Source organism: Hemitrygon akajei, chromosome 29, assembly GCF_048418815.1.
Source record: "Hemitrygon akajei chromosome 29, sHemAka1.3, whole genome shotgun sequence".
In the NCBI taxonomy this organism is placed as follows: Eukaryota; Metazoa; Chordata; class Chondrichthyes; order Myliobatiformes; family Dasyatidae; genus Hemitrygon; species Hemitrygon akajei.
Window position 1 is genome coordinate 22274007 of NC_133152.1, and position 19059 is coordinate 22293065.

Here is a 19059-nt window from a genome sequence, read left to right on the forward strand (position 1 = left end):
GCTGATATCCGAGACTCCAGCAGCACAGAGCAGTTCAATAACCCCGTCTCGGAGGCTGTGACGATGGGACAAAGCACCGAACATGTGGTGCAGGAGGCCTACGTAATGTCGCAGGATTACATCAGGTACGTGACCGGTAGGGCGTCAAAGGCAGCTCCCAGTGTGACGGCAGCCACCCTGAGGCACGCAGGCGATGACCTCCTGGTGAAATATCCCATCTTCTTCAAGCGATGGCCCCGGGTTTTCAAGGACGTTAGCTCCGACGACGCCTGTGACTACTTATTCAGGATTCTGGACGAGCATTTTCAACCAGAGAAACCCTGGCAGAAGAAAGAGCTGACTTGGAGTGGTATCCTTTCTATTTATGTGCTGGCAGGGCAGCTGGCTATACACTGTCAAAAGAATGGCATGGAGTCAGTGCTGGAGGAGCTGGAACTCAGAGTTGGAAAGTACGTGGAGAGTAACGTATGCCCAAGCATTAGAGAAAAAGGAGGATGGGTGAGTATTGCTGGGGGAAAAAAGTGCCACATCTTGATTCAAAGGCAGTCGGATCAAAATAGTCTGAGTGCATTTGCCAGCCTGCAGTGCACTTCCCCGGCAACAGTGGTGTCGAGAATCTACACCAATCAGTACATTAATGGCCTGGCCTGACTCCAGTCTGAAGGTTTCACTTTGATCCCATTTGACTCCCAAAAATGTGACACCCCACACAATCCACACAACCCAAAAACACCTGTTTCAAAACAGTTCTCTGACGAAAAATGTGACCAAAGAAAAATTGCTTTTTTCTCTGAAAGCAATTTTCCTTTGGTCACATCTTTCCTCGTTAATTTTTTTTCCCTACCCCACTATAATCTTGTTTTCCTTCACAATTTTTTTCAGAATCAGGTTTAATATCACTAGAATATGTTGTGAAATTTGTTGTTTTTCAGTAGCAGTACATAATAATAAAAAAAACTATATTACAGTAAGTGCTGTATGCATGTATAAATTAAACAAGGAATGCAAAAAGAGAGGAAAATAAAATAGGGAGGTAGTGATCATGGGTTCAATGTCCATTCAGAAATCTGATGGTGGAGGGAAAAAAGCTGTTCCTGAAACTTTGAATGTGTGTCTTCATGCTCCTGTACCTCCTCCTTGATGGTAGCAATGATATGAGCACCTCTCCTGGGTCCTTAATGATGGATGCCACCTTTTAGAGGCATCCCCTTTTGAAGGTGTCCTGGATGCTGGGGAGGCTAGTGCCTATGATGGAGCTGGCAGAGTTTACAACTTTCTTCAGATTTTTCTGATCCTGTGCAGTGGCCCCTCCATGCCAGAAGGTAATGAAGCCAGTTAGAATGCTCTCCATGGTACATCTGTAGAGATTTGCAAGAGTTTTTGTTGACTTACCAATGCTCCTCAAACTCTTCTGTTGTGCCGTCTTTGTAATTGCATCAATATGTTGAGCCCACGATAGATCGTCAGAGTTGTTGACACTGCTCTCCCTTTCCACTTCCGATCCCTCGATGAGGACCTGTGTGTTCCCTCTACTTCCTCTTTCTGAAGTCCACAATCAAATCTTACTGACATTGATTGCAAGGTTGTTGCTGCGACACCACTCAACCAGCTGATCTATCTCACCCCTGTACTCCTCCTCGTCACCATCTGAAATGCTGCCACCAATAGTTCTTTCTTCTGCAAATTTATAGATGGTGTCCGCGCTGTGCCTAGCCACACAACCGTGAGTGTAGACAGAGTAGAGCGGTGGTCAAGTACGCATCCTTAAGGGGAGCCAGTGTTGATTGTCAGCGAGGAGAAGATGCTATTTCTGAGCCACACGGACTGTGGTTTCCCAGTGAGGAAGTCAATGATCCAGTTGTAGGGGGAGGTACAGAGATCCATGTGCTGTAGCTTGTTGATTAGAATTAAGGGTATAATTGTGCTAAACGCTGAGCTATACTCAGTAATAAACAGCAGCCTGACACAGGTATTGTTATTGTATTTTTTTTCATACTCGGGTTATGTAGTTATGTTATGCCCAATCATATTCTATCAAAAGCAGTCCCCTTCAAATGCAACTTCAACAGTCCTGACGAAGGGTCTCGGCCCGAAACGTCGATTGTGCTTCTCCCTATAGATGCTGCCTGGCCTGCTGCGTTCCACCAGCATTTTGTGTGTGTTGCTTGAATTTCCAGCATCTGCAGATTTCCTCGTGTTCAACAGTTCTTCCTGTACCTCTACTCTACATAAACAAACCCAAGTCCATAACAAGATTATAGGATAACCATGTGTCAATGTGTCTCCAACATCATATGTATCCTCTCTTACCCACACAACAAACTCACCACCCCTTAACCTCAGTCCTCTGAATCTGCTGGACCCCGACGATACCCTTCCCTCACATTCATTTCGATAGCAGAACAGCAAATAGAAATAAAGATTGCCCATGTATCTCACCAACAACTCACCGAGGAAAGGAAGTCGGAAAATAAGAAAGAACAGAAGAAAAAACAGAGGAACAGGATTTCATACCCTCATTGTCTCTAAATTGTCACAATAGTTGGACTGCTTGTCTGATATTCAGTACCAGGTGGACTGAAGTTTCCTCCAATGAAATAGTATTAAGTCTGAAGTTATTGTTTTCAGTGCCTATCACAAACCCTGTTCCCCAGTTAACATCATCATCCTGCTCTTGGGAAATAGATCATCACAAACTCTAGTTAGACAAAACCAACGTGCATGCATTCACATTTTCCCACCTAAACGCATTGGATTAGTCTCCTCCAACAGCACAAGGGTGGCCCACAGCATCCATACCCCTTAGACAAGAAGGGCTACAGACATGGAAGTCATCTGCAGGTCTCCCCCAAGTCACACGTCATCCTGGTCAACACAGACACCACCATTCCTTCATCAGCACTGGCTCTAAACCCTGGAACTTGCTATCTAACAATGTTGGGGGAGCGAATTGACCAGGAATCAGTGATTCACCACCTCCTTCTCTGGAGCATCAGACATGGACAGTAAACACTGCCCTGGCCAAGGATGTCCATACCCTATACATTAACAATTCTGTCCTCTCCTCGGTTCAGCAGCTGCTAAACCCTCTTCCATGTCATTTGATCTGTAGACCTGACCACTGCGATACGGTTGTAGCAAGCCTCCCCTGTCCCACCCACTCATAAACCCAACCTCTGATAGATTGTCGGTGCCTTAACCCTCACCAAATCCTACTCACCTTTTGGCCCTGTGATTACAATTGTAGAATTATCGAGCTCAGAAATGGGACTTTTCCATACTGACTATGATGCCTATCTATGCTAATATCATTTGCCCACACTAAGCCCATATCCCTCTACATCTTTCCTGTCCAAATGCCTTTTAAATCTTATTGTGACTGCCACCCCCTCTCACAGCTTATCCAGATAACCACCGCCCTCTGTGTGTGAAAATCTTCTCCCTCAGATCTCCTTTAAATTTCTTCCACCTCACCGTAAATCTGTGCCCTCTAACTCTAAGCTCCCTCACCTGGGAAAAAAGACTTTGACAAAGTATCCCATTCGTCCCCATTATTATATAGATTTATAAAACAGTGTGTTAGTAATGCAGAGTTTGAATTCTGTGCACATCGAGAGGAGCAGTAGACCGTTACCGTTACAGTTGCCAACCCCTTGGTGTCCAATCACACCAGGCCATAGAGTGGACTCCTTGCCAACCCAAGCATTAAAGTCTCCCAGCAACAGCGGCTTATCGGAAGTTGCCATGTTACTGATGGTGGTTTTCAGCTCACTGTAAAACGCCTCCTTGACTTCACTGGGATTAGCCAGAGCTGGGGCGTAAATGTTGACTGTGGTGAGGTGGCGCTTTCCTTGCAGAGGCGTATGCGAGGTCTGGATTCGGTCAACCTCGCAAGACTGGGAGCAGAAACTAAAGTCAGGGACATGGTGGCGCGTCAGCTACAGTTTGCTGATGACTGGACACTGGTTGCCCACTCTCTCGAAGCCTTACGGGAGATCACCAGTCGCTTTGCCAGTGCGGCCAAAAGCTTCGGACTGACAATCAGCCTGAAAAAGACGGAAGTTTTGTACCAACCGGCTCCTGGCTCAAGCTATGAAGAACCAACTGTCCTCATTGATGACACTCGGCTCAGTGCTGTCAACAACCTGGGCAGCACAATAACACCCTCGGCTTCTCTGGATGTTGAGTCAAGAACCAGAAAAGCCTGCTTTGCCTTTGGTCAGCTGAAAGATCAAGTTTGGTCACAGAACATCAGGTTGGCCACCAAGTGCAAGGTATACAGGGCCGTTGTCATATCAGCCTTGCTATACGGGTGTGAGACGTGGTGCCCATATCAGAGTCACTACGCCAGCTTGACCACCTGCAGCTGCCTCACCTACGTTCTCTGATGAAGATCACCTGGTGAGACAAGGTCTCCAATACCGAGGTCCTCTCTTGAGCCGGAATGCCAGCAGTTTCAACCTTGGTGATGTCAGCCCAACTGTGCTGGGCAGGCCATGTTGTCAGAATGCCTGATGGAAGACTGCCCAAGGACATCTTGTATGGCCACTGTCCAGTGGTACCCGAAAACGAGGAGGCCAGCGACTGCGGAACAAGGATGTTCTGCACAGGAGCCTCAAGGAAGCTGACATTGCCCCATCAACATGGGAGGATCGGGCTCAAGATCACTCACAGTGGAGGGACGCCATCAGAAGAGGTGTGGACGCTGCTCGTAGAGGCAACAGAGGAAAGGCACAGGAAGCACCACAACAGAGCTTCTGCCCCTGCTGCCCCTCCAGGCCTCACCTGCCCAGAGGGGCAGCAGTGCCTGTCAATGATCGGCCTGTACAGCCACTCCAGGATGCACGTATCAAACCCCACTAACTGACTGAAAGGAACCATCATCATCCTATGGGATGGATAGCCAGAGACAGAGAGAGAGAGAGAGATTTATAAAAGTATATTGTCCTTCAGCCTCCTACATTCCAGTGAGAATAACCCCCTTATAGAATCTCCCCTTATAACCACAGCCTTCTTTTCCGGGTGAATCTATATCCGGTGTGGTGAGCTGAACTTTACTACACTAAGTGTAGTCTAACCAGTGACTGGTACAGCTGAAGATTATGTCCCAAATCTTGTATTCAATGCATTTTCCTATGAATGCAATTGACCGAATTCCTTCTTTGCCACCCTAACCACCCTTGCTCCCTTTCAGAGAGCTATGGACTTGCAACCATGGTGTCTCTATATATCTATGCTCTTAAGGTCACTGCCATTTCTTCTGCAAGTCCTATCAATTTTGACCTCCTAAAGTTCATTTCCTCACAACTGTTGTACCAATTGACTGTTGCCATAATTCCAAAAATCTCACCTTTGTTTTCAAATTCTTCTGTGTCCCAATTCTTTCATCTACCAAATTTTCTAGAGGCCTATGACACTGAAATAATTGTGCTTGTCCAATTCTGGACCATCTTTGAGAGACCATTCATTACTCTCCGTGATGGAGTAATTTGTAGCTACCAAAATCCAGCAGTCTCTTTCTGCACTGTGTTAATCTCATTTCTCATCGAAGTAATTAACTAATAAACTATCTGGTGTTCCTTGGGGAAGAGTGACCATAACATGATAAAATTCTTCATTATATAGGAGGATAGAAGAACTCATTTGGGGAATCTAAGTAAAGGAATCTTGGAAGATATGAGGTGTACATTGGCTATGATAAATTGGGAGAACATTACATAGAAACATAGAAAAACTACAGCACAATACAGGCCCTTCAGCCCACAATGATGTGCCAAACACGTACTTACTTTAGAAATTGCCTAGGGTTTACTCATAGCCCTCTATTTTTCTAAGCCTCATGTACCTATCCAGGAGTCTCTTAAAAGACCCTATCGTATTCACCTCCACCCATTCCATGCACTCACCACTCTCTGCATAAAAAAAACTTACCCTTGACATCTCCTCTGTACATACTTCCAAGCACCTTAAAAACTGTGCCCGCTCGTGCTAGCCATTTCAGCCCTGGGAAAAAGTCTCTGAGTTTACGAGTTGATAATGAATAGGTCATGAGATGCATTTATGGAATACAAGGGCAAATTCCAACAACTGTTCACTCCACTCTGGCATAAAAATAAACCAGGAAAGGCGACTCAACCATGGTTTACAGGATAAAGAGTGGCAGCAATAATACAGTATTAGGTCAAAGGAGGAGAAGTCTAAGATGCCCAGAAAAAGCAGCAAAGCTAAAAGCAGGAGCAGTTCAAAATTCAGTCAAGGGAGACAAAAGGAAAATAAAGTACGAGACCAAGTTACAGAGAAAAGAGAACTATCTGTAAAACCCTTCTGTGGAAATGCGAGGAGAGAAAGATAATTGAAAGCATGTGTGGACCTCTTACTGGGTCAGTTATAATTGGGAAGCAAAGAAATGGCAGACCTATTATGTGCATACTTTGGTTCTGTCTTCACAATGGAGACACCAATAACTTTCCAGAAATATTGGGAGACACATATACGATTCAGTGGGTGGGGTGGGATCTAAATGAAATCCATACTGCAGAGAAATGGTGTTAGTGTTGAGTGTTGATGACTGATAAATCTGCAGGCCTGTTAATCTACATACCAGATTACTTAAGGAAATGATGCTAGAAATAATAAGAGCACTTCTGGCCATTTTCCAAAGTTCTATAGACTCTGGAAGAGTTCCAGTAGACCAGAAGGCGGCTAATGTAATTCGACTATATGAGAAAGGACAGAGAGGGAAAAAAGCCAGCTATGGACCATTTAGCCTGGTAACAGTAGTGGGAAAATGTTAAGAGTCCATTATAAAAGATGTAATAGCAGAGCACTTAGAGACACAATCAGACTAACTCAACACGGATCAATGGAAATTGTTTTAGCAGAACTATTGGCTGTGGTGTATTTGGGTCTTCAGAGGTTTTCAGTGAGGTCCTGTTGAACTCTATCTTATTGGATTGGGGATAACACACTTCCACAACATGGAAACAGGTCCATCAGCCCAATGTGTTCATGCCAGACATGGTGCCTCCCTGATCTAGCTTAATGCACCAATGAGGAGTAAAATTAAAGGGCCTTTTTTGCCAAGTGACCAGTAGAAATCTGCAGGGACTCGTGCTTGGAACCCAACCATTCACAATGTGCATTGATGACTGAGACGAGTGAATTAAATGTAAAATCTGCCAGTTGGCAGTAAACAGAGCTGGGCGGAGTGTGAGCTATGAGGAGACTGGAGGGGAGGCTCCGGAAAGATTTGGACAGGGCTAATGCATAGCAGATGTAGCATAATGAGATTATCCACTTTGGTGGCAAATACAGGAAGTTTATCATTAGTGGTAGATTGGGAAGGAGAAAATGAAACAAGACCTCAGTGTCCTTCTGCAGTAGTCACTGAAAGCAAATATGAAGTGCAGCAGGTCAGTCGTATCTTGTGCTTTGCGGGATAGGGAGTTGGGGTATCTTGCTGCAGAAATCGAATTTAACTATATACATGTATGTAATGTATATAATCATATAATGCATATAGAAGTGTTTCTCCAAAGCAGGACATAAAGCACACGTAACACACAATAACTTATGAAGGTAAGGAGGATAAAATCCACAGGTGAATTACACATAAATAACGAACAAAAGTGCAGAATCAGAATCAGGTTTGTTAACTTAGCAGCAGCAGTTCAATGCAATGCATGATAGAGAGGAAAAAAAATAAAATAATAATAAGTAAATCAATTACAGTATACAGGTATTGAATAGACTAAAAATTGTGCAAAAAACAGAAGTCATATATATTTAAAAAGTGAGGTAGTGTTCATGTATTCAATGTCCATTTAGGGATTGGATGACGGAGGGGAAGAAGCTGTTCCTGAATCGCTGAGTGTGTGCCTTCAGGCTTCTGTATCTCCCACCTGATGCTATCAGTGAGAAAAGGACATGCCCTGGGTGTTGGGGGTCCTTAATAATGGACGCTGCCTTTCTGAGACATCACTCCCTATAAAGGTACAGAACAGATTAGCCAGTGACACTTTGAATACAATGCGGCAGGGAGTTCAGAAGCCTAACGGCCTGAGGGAAGAAAGTTTCCTATCCTGACCGTTGTTGTTTTTATGCATCATTCCATACAGGGCCTTGAGGAGACCACAACCTGAGTATTGTGTGCAGTTTTGGTCCCCTTACCTGAGGAGGTACGTTCTGAGGAGAAGGCAGCTCTGGCAAACGGAGAGGCACTTGGCCACCCAGAGTTATGTTCACCAATATTTCGACGAATGAGGGCATTTTATAGAAACTTGCAAAGTTCCAACCGGGTGGCAGAGACTAAATGTAGGAAAGATGTTCCCAATGGAGTCCAGCAACAGCGATCACATTCTAAGGATAAAGGAGAAACCATTTAGGGCTGATATGAGAAAAACATTCTTCACCCAGAGAATATAAAACCTGTAGGACTCTCGACCACAGCTGACAGTAATCATTCAAAAAGTTAAATATAATTGTTGAGGATAGAGTTCTCAACGTGCACGGGAAGAAAGCAGGAATAAGATATGGAATTTGGATCAGCAAGCCAACAGTCTACTCCTGCTCTTCTTCTCTACATGAGAAGTTTTCTATGTTACTCCTTAAAATCTAGCTCAACATCAGACAGAGTTTAGCTTGAATTAAAAAATGCTGGAGGAACTCAGTGGGTCAAGCAGCATCCGTGAACTGTCGACATTCTGGGCCCCGATGAAGGGACACAAAACAAAAACGTCAACTGTCTATTTCCCTCCACGGATGCTGACTGGCCTGCTGAGCTCTTCTGCTCCAAATCCCAGCATCTTTTGTGTCAACATGTAACCTGAAATGCATCAAGTATTTTTGCTGTACTATGGGTGCTACATACAGAGTTTATTACACTTCCTTTTGTACCTTCCGAAATCTTGATGTACTTTACACCACACTTCCATATTTCCTCCAAGGCGTTTCCCTCCGATCCTTTCCCTTTCTGCCCCCCTTGCCTCCCTGATGCCATGTGCCCAATGAAACAGCTGAAAGCCAGCAAAAAAATCTCTGCAATTTAATCCCAGATGACCTCTAGTAAATTTAATACATGTTTCCCCCATATATTTGATGCTATGTTATTTTTAGCAGGAATGCAAAAATATTACCATTACTGTACAATGAATAATCTAGTGAGGGGACTCCGGGCAATTTATGCTATCATAATTAGTGACCTCTTTGGTCCTGTTACAATGTCATTATATTGCCCTGGGCCTTCAGATTGCAGGATCCAGTCTGCTGGCAGTTACACAAAACACAGTCTGCTGTGTTTCTGTCACACAGCCTGCAAGACCCCGGAACCTTCCTAGCTGAAGCAATAGCTAATTCCTTCATCGTGTTGTAAAGCTCAGTCAAATTTACCTTTTTCTGAAGTTCCGAGAATCAAGAACTTATCTGGGTAGCTAGGAATCTTCAGTGGCACTTCACAGCACCTTATCCAAAGTAACACACACACAAAATGCCGGAGCTATTCAGCAGATCAGGCAGCATCTATGGAAAGGAGTAAAGAGGCAACTTTTCAGGCCGAGACAATTCATGGCTCTCGGCCAGGAATGCCCACTCTTTATTCCGCTCTATAGGCATTGCCTGACCTGCTGAGATCCTCCAACATTTTGTGTGGATTTCCAGCAACTGCAGAATCTCTTGCATTTACTCCTTCCAAAGACTTTACGTAAGCCACCGTGTGAGAAGACATACCTGAACACTTTAATCAGATATCAGTGCAAACACTGAATAACACAGCTTAGATAACATCTGGTAGAGACTGTCAGATGCTTGGAGTAGAAGGCGGTGAACTTTATAGAGGTAGTTACCCTTGCAAGCAGCCCAAGAGCTCCACCTGCCCATTCACTTCCTCCCTCACCCCCCAGACAGTCCTTCCAGGTGAGGCAGTGAATCCGCTGGGGTCGTCTATCGTGTCTGGTGCTCCCGTTGGAGCCTCCTGTATGTCGGTGAGACATGGTGTAAATTGGGGGACCTCTCCATTCAGGCACCTCTGCTCCATCTGCCAAAAGCGGAACTTCCCGGCGCCCAAACATTTTAATTCCAATTCCCATTCCTGTTTCGACATGTTGGTCCTTGGCCTCGTGCTGTGCCAAGATGAGGCCACGCTCAGAGTGGAGAAGCAACAACTTGCATTCTGCCTGGGTAGTCTCCAACCTGATGGCATAAATATCGATTTCTCCTTCCAGTAAAAGAAATGTTTCCCTCTGTCTCCCCTCTTCTTCTATTCCCCTCTCTGGCCTTTTACCTCTTCTCACCTGCCTATCACTCCCCCCTCCGGGGTCCCCTCTCCTTCCCTTTCTCCTACAGTCCACTCCTATCAGATTCCTTCCACTACAGCCCGTTACCTTCCCCTCCCATGTGGCTTCACCTGTCATCTTCTATCTAGCCTCCTTCCCCTCCCCTCCAACCTTTTATTCTAGCATCTTCCCCACATTGCCTACCAGCTTGTACGCCTACCTCTCCCTCACCTCCTCATTCTGTCTTCTTCTCCGGTCCTGAAGAAGGGCCTCAGCCCAACTATTTCCACCGATGTAGCCTGACCTGCTGAGTTCCTCCAGCATTTTGTTTGTGTTGCAGAGGCAGACAAAATTAAGAGGGGTATAGATGAGCTGGATAGAACATAAAACACAACATAAAGCACAATACAGGCCCTTTGGCCCAAGATGTCGCACCAACCTTTTAACCTACTCCAAGATCAATTCTAATCCTTCCCTCTTTCACAGACCTCCATTTTTCTATTGCCCTTGTGCCTATTTAAGAGTTTCTTAAATGCCCCTAATATGTGTGCCCCTACCACACAGAAAGGCATTCCACACACCCGCCACTCTCTTTATAAAGAACTTACCTCCAACATCCCCTCCCCGTACATTCCTCCAATTGCCTTAAAATTATGGCCCCTTGTACTAGCCATTTCCAAATTTCTCTGGCTACCCACTATACACAAGAATAGTCAGAGTGTTTGTCCTAGATTAGCAGAGACTGAAACGAGAGATTTAACATGGTGGTGGGGGTGGGAGATTTAAGGGACAGGTTAACAATAACTTTTTTCACCCAGAGGGTGGTGGGTATGTGGAGTGAGTTGCTGGAGGAAGTAGTAGAAGCAGGTATAATTACACTTGAAAGACATTTGGACAGGTCTGTGGATAGGAAAGTTTTAGGCTGAATCAAAGGCAAATAGAACTAGTTTACGTAAGCTTTGGTTGTCATGAACACGTTGGGACACGTTGGGCCCAAAGGCCTGTTTCCTCGCTGTACAACTCCAAGTAACCCAATCCTTACAGGCAGTACAATCCCTTATCTGAAATCCTGGGGCCAGCTGCATTTTGGAATTCAGAATTTTTCGGATTTCAGAATCCCTCCTTATTGGTTCCGGGACCCCCCCACGGATACCAAAAAACACGTGTTTTCAAGTCCCTTATTTAACCTGTCTCAGTGCAGGTGGACTTTAGGACCCGGCGGAGCTCCAGACATCCTCCCGTATACTTTAAATCATCTCTAGGTTACTTATAATACCTAATACAATGCAAATGCTATGGAAATAGTTGTTATACTGCATTGTTTAGGGAATAATGACAAGAAAAACATTCAATAAAATATAAAAATATACAGCTTCAAACGAACCGAATCAAACACATGGTAAATGACTTATTGGAATAAACATAGAACGTCACTGTCACTATAAAACTTCATAGAAACATAGAAAATAGGTGCAGGAGTAGGCCATTTTGCCCTTCGAGCCTGCACCGCCATTCAGTATGATCATGGCTGATCATCCAACTCAGAACCCTGTACCTGCTTTCTCTCCATACCCCCTGATCCCTTTAGCCACAAGGGCCATATCTAACTTCCTCTTAAATATAGCCAATGAACTGGCCTCAACTGTTTCCTGTGGCAGAGAATTTCACAGATTCACCACTCTCTGTGTGAAGAAGTTTTTCCTCATCTCAGTCCTAAAAGGCTTCCCCTTTATCCTTAAACTGTGACCCCTCATTCTGGACTCCCCCAACATCGGAAACAATCTTCCTGCATCTAGCCTGTCCAATCCCTTTAGAATTTTATACGTTTCAATAAGATCCCCCCCCCCCCAATCTTCTAGATTCCAGTGAGTATAAGCCTAGTCGATCCAGTCTTTCTTCATATGAAAGTCTTGCCATCCCAGGAATCAATCTGGCGAACCTTCTCTGTACTCCCTCTATGGCAAGAATGTCTTTCCTCAGATTAGGGGACCAAAACTGCACACAATATTCTAGGTGCGGTCTCACCAAGGCCTTGTACAACTGCAATAGAACCTCCCTGCTCCTGTACTCAAATCCTTTTGCTATGAATGCCAACATACCATTTGCCTTTTTCACTGCCTGCTGTACCTGCATGCCCACCTTCAATGACTGATGTACAATGACACCCAGGTCTCGTTGCACCTCCCCTTTTCCTAATCGGCCACCGTTCAGATAATAATCTGTTTTCCTGTTCTTGCAACCAAAGTGGATAACCTCACATTTATCCACATTAAGTTGCATCTGCCATGAATTTGCCCACTCACCTAACCTATCCAAGTCACCCTGCATCCTCTTAGCATCCTCCTCACAGCTAACACTGCCGCCCAGCTTCGTGTCATCCGCAAACTTGGAGATGCTGCATTTAATTCCCTCGTCTAAATCATTAATGTATATTGTAAACAACTGCGGTCCCAGCACTGAGTAACTTGTCTTTCCTGTTTCTTTAAATCATATACAGTGGTAGTTCCGACACCATATTCTTCAGTAAGACGCCGCACAGACACACCACGATCAAGCTTCTGCAATAACTCCACTTTCTGTGTTATTGATAATGATAGATGCCTCCTTCTCTTTTTCTCATTGTTACCCACAGGGGTATCTGCAGCTGTTTTTGACATTTTCACAGTGAAATTAAACACAAAGTCAACAGTGAACACAAAATAACAGCGAACAGCAAATGCACGTGTAACCAGTACGAGCGCTGAGCCACAACTGACGTCTGGCGGCCTCTGCTAGTGCTGCCACGTCACACCTGAGTGCCGTCAGCTGTTGGCGAAAAAATCTTTGGTTTTCAGAATTTCAGATAAGGGATTGTGGACCTGTAGTAGCACCGCTGGCTGAGCCACTGCCTCAATTCCAATTCAATCCTTGAGCCCAGTGCTACCTGTGGAGTTTGCACGCTCTCCTTGTGGGATTCCTCCCAATCCCGAGCGCATGTGCATTGGTAGGTGAAGTGGCTACTTTAAACTGCCCCTGCTCTGGGCCTGTATACACTAGAGTTCAGAAGAATGAGGGGTGACCTCATTGAAAACGATTGAATTGTGAATGGTCATGTGTATGTGGAGAGGGTGTTTCCTATGCTGGGAGAGTCCAGGGGACACAGCCTCAGATTCAAGGGGTAACCTTCCAGAACAGAGATGAGGTGGAATTTCTTCAGCCAGAGAGTAGTGAATCTGGAATTCTTTGCCACAGGCAGCCGTGGAGGCCAAATCTTTATGTATATTTAATGATAATAGATTCTTGATTGGTCAGGGCCTGAAGGGATACAAAGAGAAGGCAGGAGATTGGGGCTGAGAGGAAAATTGGATCAGCCGTGATGAAATGACAGAGCGGACTCGATGGGCCAGGTATCCTAATTCTGGTCTTATGTAGGCGAGTGTCAGCATTTGGAGAAAGTTATGGGAAACTAAAGGGGAATAAAATGGCACTAGTGTGTGTGGGGGTTGTTGATGGGGGGGGGGGTCCAGCTTCAGTGGTCTGAGGAACATGTCTCTCAAAGCTGAGTAACTCCATCATGCTATAAGTCTTCCTGTCTCTTTTGTGGAGTCACAGGGCACTCTAGCACAGAATCAGGCCCTTTGGCCCATCTATTTTATACTGTCTTGTTTTTCCTGCCTAGTCCCATCTACTCAAGCCTACACCATAGCCCACCATGCACATCTCACCCAACTACAGAACCTACACAAACTCCTCTTAAACCCATGTACCAATCTAAATCTCTCTTAAATGTTGAAATGAACTCGACATCTACCACTTGTGCTGGCAGCTCGTTCCACACCCTCACCGCCCTCTGAGGGAAGAAATTCCCTCCCATGCTCCCCTTAAACATTTCACCTTTCCCCCTGAACCAATGACCTGTTGGGCAGCTGCTCTACGCTACTAAAGGATTTTGCTTCACTGTACGGTGCGCACAGATGAAATGCTGCTGCAGATGCAAACAAATTGACGTTTGCAGGTGGGAGTTTGGATGGGGTGGTTTAGAACAAAACAGATACAGAGTCGGAGACACAAGGAGCACTACAGCACAGAGAGAGGCTTCTAATCCAGACCACGTCAACCTGTTACTCTGCAAGGTCCCTTTGACCTGATACAGAGTCATGGAGCGCCTCAGCACTGAAACAAGGCCCTACGGCCCATCCGGTCCATGCCAAGCTCAAAACTCTGCCTCGTCCCATCACCCAGCACCTGGACCACACCTTCCCAATCCACGTACTTATCCAAACTTCTCTTAAACATCCACCATTTCTGCTGGCAGCTTGATCTGCACTTGTGTCACCCCTCTGAATGAAGTTACCCCTCCTCGGGTCCACCTGAACTATTTCACTTTTCACCTTTAACCTCTGATCTCCAGTCCTAGTCTCACCACACCTCAGTGGAAAAAACCTGCCCGCATTAACCCTATCTATACCCCTTATCATTTTTTTTTTAACCTCTATCAAATCTCCTCTCAATCTTCTATGCTCTAGAGAATAAAGTCCTAATCTATTCAGTCTTTCTCTATAAATCAGGTCCTCAAGTTTCGGCAATATCTTTGTAATTTTCTCTGCTCTGTTTCAATCTTATTTACATCTTTCCTGTAGGTAGGTGACCAAAACTGCAGACAATACTCTAAATTAGGCCTCACCAACAACGTATACAATTTTAACAGAAAATCCCAACTCCCGTACTCAATACATTGATTTATAAAGACCAATGTGCCAAAAGCTTTCTTTATGACCCTATCTACCTGTGACGCCACTTTCAAGGAATTATGGATCTGTATTCCCAGATCCCTCTGTTCCACCACACTCCTCGGTGCCCTCACCATGCAAACCCCACCCTGGATGAACCTTCCAAATTGCAACACCTCACACTTGTCTGCATTAAACTAAGAAAGCTGTGGACGCAATCTGAGATAACCCTGACCCTGGCACCCAGGAGATAACAAGCCAACTGAGAATTTAATTTTCATCCACAGAACCTCCTTTCTGTTCCCCTAACCAGTGGATCCCCTATCGTTACAGCTCGCCTCTTCGCCCACTTCCCTTCTGAGCCACAGGGTCAGACTCAGTGCCAGAGACCCAACTGCAGGGGCTTTCCTCTGCTAGGTCATGCCCCCAACAGTATCCCACTGATATATATCTGCTGTTGGGGGGAATGGCCACAGGGGTACTCTGCACTGGCTGCTTATTCCCTTTCCGCCTCCTGACCATCACCCAGTTATCTATGTCCAGCATCTTGGGTGTCTATGTCCCCTCAGTCTTCCGAATGATCCAGATTTAATCTGGTTCCAGCTCCAGCTCCTTAGCACAGTCTGTTAAACGATGCAGCTGGATGCACTTCTTGCATGTATAGTTGTTGGGGACATTGGGGATCTCCTGACTTCCCACATGAGGAGCATTCCAGTATCCCGTCTGGCATTCCCACAGCTCTAAAAGTGTATTAAGAAAGAATAAGTAATGGAACGAAAGATCTACCGATGGCCTACGCCTCTCATCGCCAAAGCCTTGATGACCCAGGACCTCAACTCCCCACTCAAGCAGTGGCCACTCTGCTCAAATCCAGCCACCCTTCATTGGCCCACGCTCAGTGCTTAATTGTGCACAACCCAATGTCTCCTCAGGAACTGTGACATGCACAACGTGCTTCTTTTAATCTCTCTCTCTCTCTACACAATTGGATGACAGTACAATATTATCCAAATCTCTAATATAGATGATAAACAATAGGCCCAGTGCTGATCCCTGTGCCACTCCACTAGAAACAGGTCTCCAGTCAGAGAAGTAACCATCCCTATGGCTCCTCCAACTAAGCCAATATTGAATCCAATGTATTACTTCATCCAGAATGCAAGAGACGGAAGCTTCTAGACCAGCCTCCCACGCAAGACTTCAAAGGCCTTGCTAAAGTCCATGTAGACAATGTAAACACCCTTTTCTTCATTAACTTTCCTGGTAATCTCCTTGAAAAGCTCTATAAGATTGGTTAGACATGACCTACCATGCACAAAAAGTATATTGACTATCCCTAACCCCAATACTTTCACTGTATTTCATGTCCTTTAGAATACACTCCGATAATTTACCCTTAACTGACATCAGGCTCACCAGACTGTAATTTCCCAGTTTACTCTTAGAGCATTTCTTGAACAAAATAACAACATTTGCTGTCCTCACGTCCTCCAGCACACACCTGCGACGAAGGATATTTTAAATATCTCTGGCAGGGCCCCAGCAATTTCTGCAATTGCCTCCCACAAGATCTGAGGGAACACCTCGTCAGGCCCTGCGCACTTACCCACCCAAACGTAGCTCAAGCACCTCCTCTTCCGTAATCCAGAGATGGTCCATGATCTCACTGCTCTTAAGTCTGACTCCTGTAGACTCCGTGCCTGCTCCTGAGTAAATACTGTTGCAAAGCAGTTCTGCCAGACTGCGACAGATGGTATAATTACACTCAAATGTGCATTACGCCTACTTTCCTCCAAGAAGGAGACTTCAGTCCAATTAGGATGCAAGTGAAGAGTTAGAAGAGGACAGGTCAGTGGCTTTTGAATAGCTTGTAATGCACTTGCACCAGATATGATGCAAACCCAGTTATTTTTAGTGGTTAGAGACATCACAAAAACCAAAGGATACCTCAGTCTCTCAGGATGTAGTTATTTGAATGTAATCTTATTATATGGACATCCTCTTTCCCAAATCACAGGATCAACTGTAGAGAGGGAGGGAGTCACACCACACTGAATGGTTGAAAGTCGGAAGTCTGGGCAAAGATGTAACCCTTCTTTACCAAGCCACTGATACCTAATCCCTCGACCCCTCAACATGGGGAGGCACAATGGCTTTTCATTCAAAGAACTAGAGGTCTTTGGCTGAAATACTAAAGAAACAGGTGTCACAGAAACCAGGCAAGTGTTAAAAATTATCTGACACTATCTGGACAAAATCTTGAGATTTCCTGGTTACCAATAGCCCTTGAACTAACAGCATCAAAAGCTGACAAGCTGGTGTCATTGCTGGCTTGAGATTTTGCTCAGCTTCCTGCTTAATAATGTTATCGGTAACACACGATGCAAGCGTTTCAAGTTCAAACCACGCTGTCTTCTTTCTTTCTCAGTCTGGTTTCGTGGAGCGCTACGCCGAGAAGGAAGAGTCAGAAAACATGGTGATTCGCGTATGCTGTGGAATGTTACTCCTGTTGGCCACCATGTCCCTCACTTACTACATTTACAGGAGGTTGTGAGGGAATCGGCTGCAGATCGTACACACACACACACACCACACACACACACACACACACACACACACACACACACACACACACACACACACACACACACACACACACACACACACACACACACACACACACACACACACACACACACACACACACACACACACACACACACACACACACACACACACACACACACACACCTGAAGCCCAGGCTCTACACATGATTCCATGGACCAGATCATCAGATTAACCACGTGTGCCTTAGGCAAGTCTTCTCTGCATCTTTCACAAATACTTCAGCAAAAATAATGGCATGTAATAACTCAAATTAAATTATATGAACGATTAAATTATGTGCTTTGTCCTGAGGGCAAATTTGTGTGAATTGACAATTAACCTCTCCTCCTCAACAGCATATTCAGATTAATATACGCAGTGACCACTTTATTCAGTACTCCCACTTGTTAATGCAAATATATACTCAGCCAATCACGGGGCAGCAACTTAATAATGTACATAAAAGCACGTCAGCACGGTCAAGAGGTTCAGTTGTTGTTCAGACCAAACACAATGTGATCCAAATGACTTGACGGGGTGGTTTGAGTATCTCAGAAATCGCTGATACCCTGGAATTTTCATGCACAACTTTTTCTAGAGTTTATAGAGAACGGTGCAAAAATATTTAAAAATACATCCAGTGAGCAGCAGTTCTGTGGGTGAAAACAGCTTGTTAATGAGAGAGGTCAGAGGAGAACAGCCAGACTGGTTCACGCTGTCAGGAAGGCGACAGCAACTCAAACAGGCATTACAACAGTAGTGTGCAGAAGAGCATCTCTGAACACACAACACGTTAAACGTTGAAGTGGACGGGCCACAGCAGCAGAAGATCACGAACATACACTCAGTGGCCACTTTATTAGGTACAGGAGATGCCCAATAAAGTGACCACTGAGCGTAGACTGGTTTATAGCATCTGGTAGGATTATCTGAATTACTTAATTGGGACAAGGTTTCATTACGGGCCAGTTCACATAAAAACCTGGCTGAATTGACCCACGTAAGTGGCCGGCTGGTGGCGCGGTGACATCAGCCGGACTGCGGAGCAAAGGTTCCCGAGTTCGAATCCAGTCGGGCGGCTCTCGGACACACATCCCATCCGTGCCGGGTTGAAGTCGGCCCTCGTTGTGAGAAGGATGTGGGGAATCACTCACACCATCTTTCCTCCAAGTCAACCACTTGAAAACAAAAGTGGTCGCGGCTATGGCACACCAAAAAAAAACACACCTCTCACAGCCCTTAAAACCTAACACTGACTGGAAAGCATGTTCATTACCATCAGACAGAGCAAGAGCAGGATTGATTACAGGATTGATGGCCTTTTCAGATGCAACTCCATGGTAGTTCTTCAGCTTGATTCAAGCTTTGCTGTGGCACTAACTAGAACAAGACTAGTCAGAAATAAATAACAGTATATCAATAAACAGTTTCTCAATAAATAACGTCTTCATTTGGCGTCAAATACTTTCTTTCC

At 45.1% G+C, this 19059-nt stretch overlaps 1 protein-coding gene across 1 annotated transcript; it reads left to right on the forward strand.

Annotated features, from left to right (window-relative positions):
* bcl2l16 (BCL2 like 16) lies at positions 1-17561 on the forward strand. The gene is made up of 2 exons (XM_073032522.1): positions 1-498; positions 17406-17561. The coding sequence occupies exons 1-2, from the start codon at positions 64-66 to the stop codon at positions 17529-17531; spliced, it is 561 nt and encodes a 186-aa protein (XP_072888623.1). The 5' UTR covers positions 1-63; the 3' UTR covers positions 17532-17561.
* The last annotated feature ends 1498 nt before the right edge of the window (positions 17562-19059 follow it).

Coding starts and splice junctions, on each gene's coding strand:
- bcl2l16 (XM_073032522.1), top strand. CDS start 64: ATGGGACAAAGCACCGAACATGTGGTGCAGGAGGCCTACGTAATGTCG. Junction 499..17,405: donor TTAGAGAAAAAGGAGGATGG/GTGAGTATTGCT, acceptor TTTCTTTCTCAG/TCTGGTTTCGTGGAGCGCTA.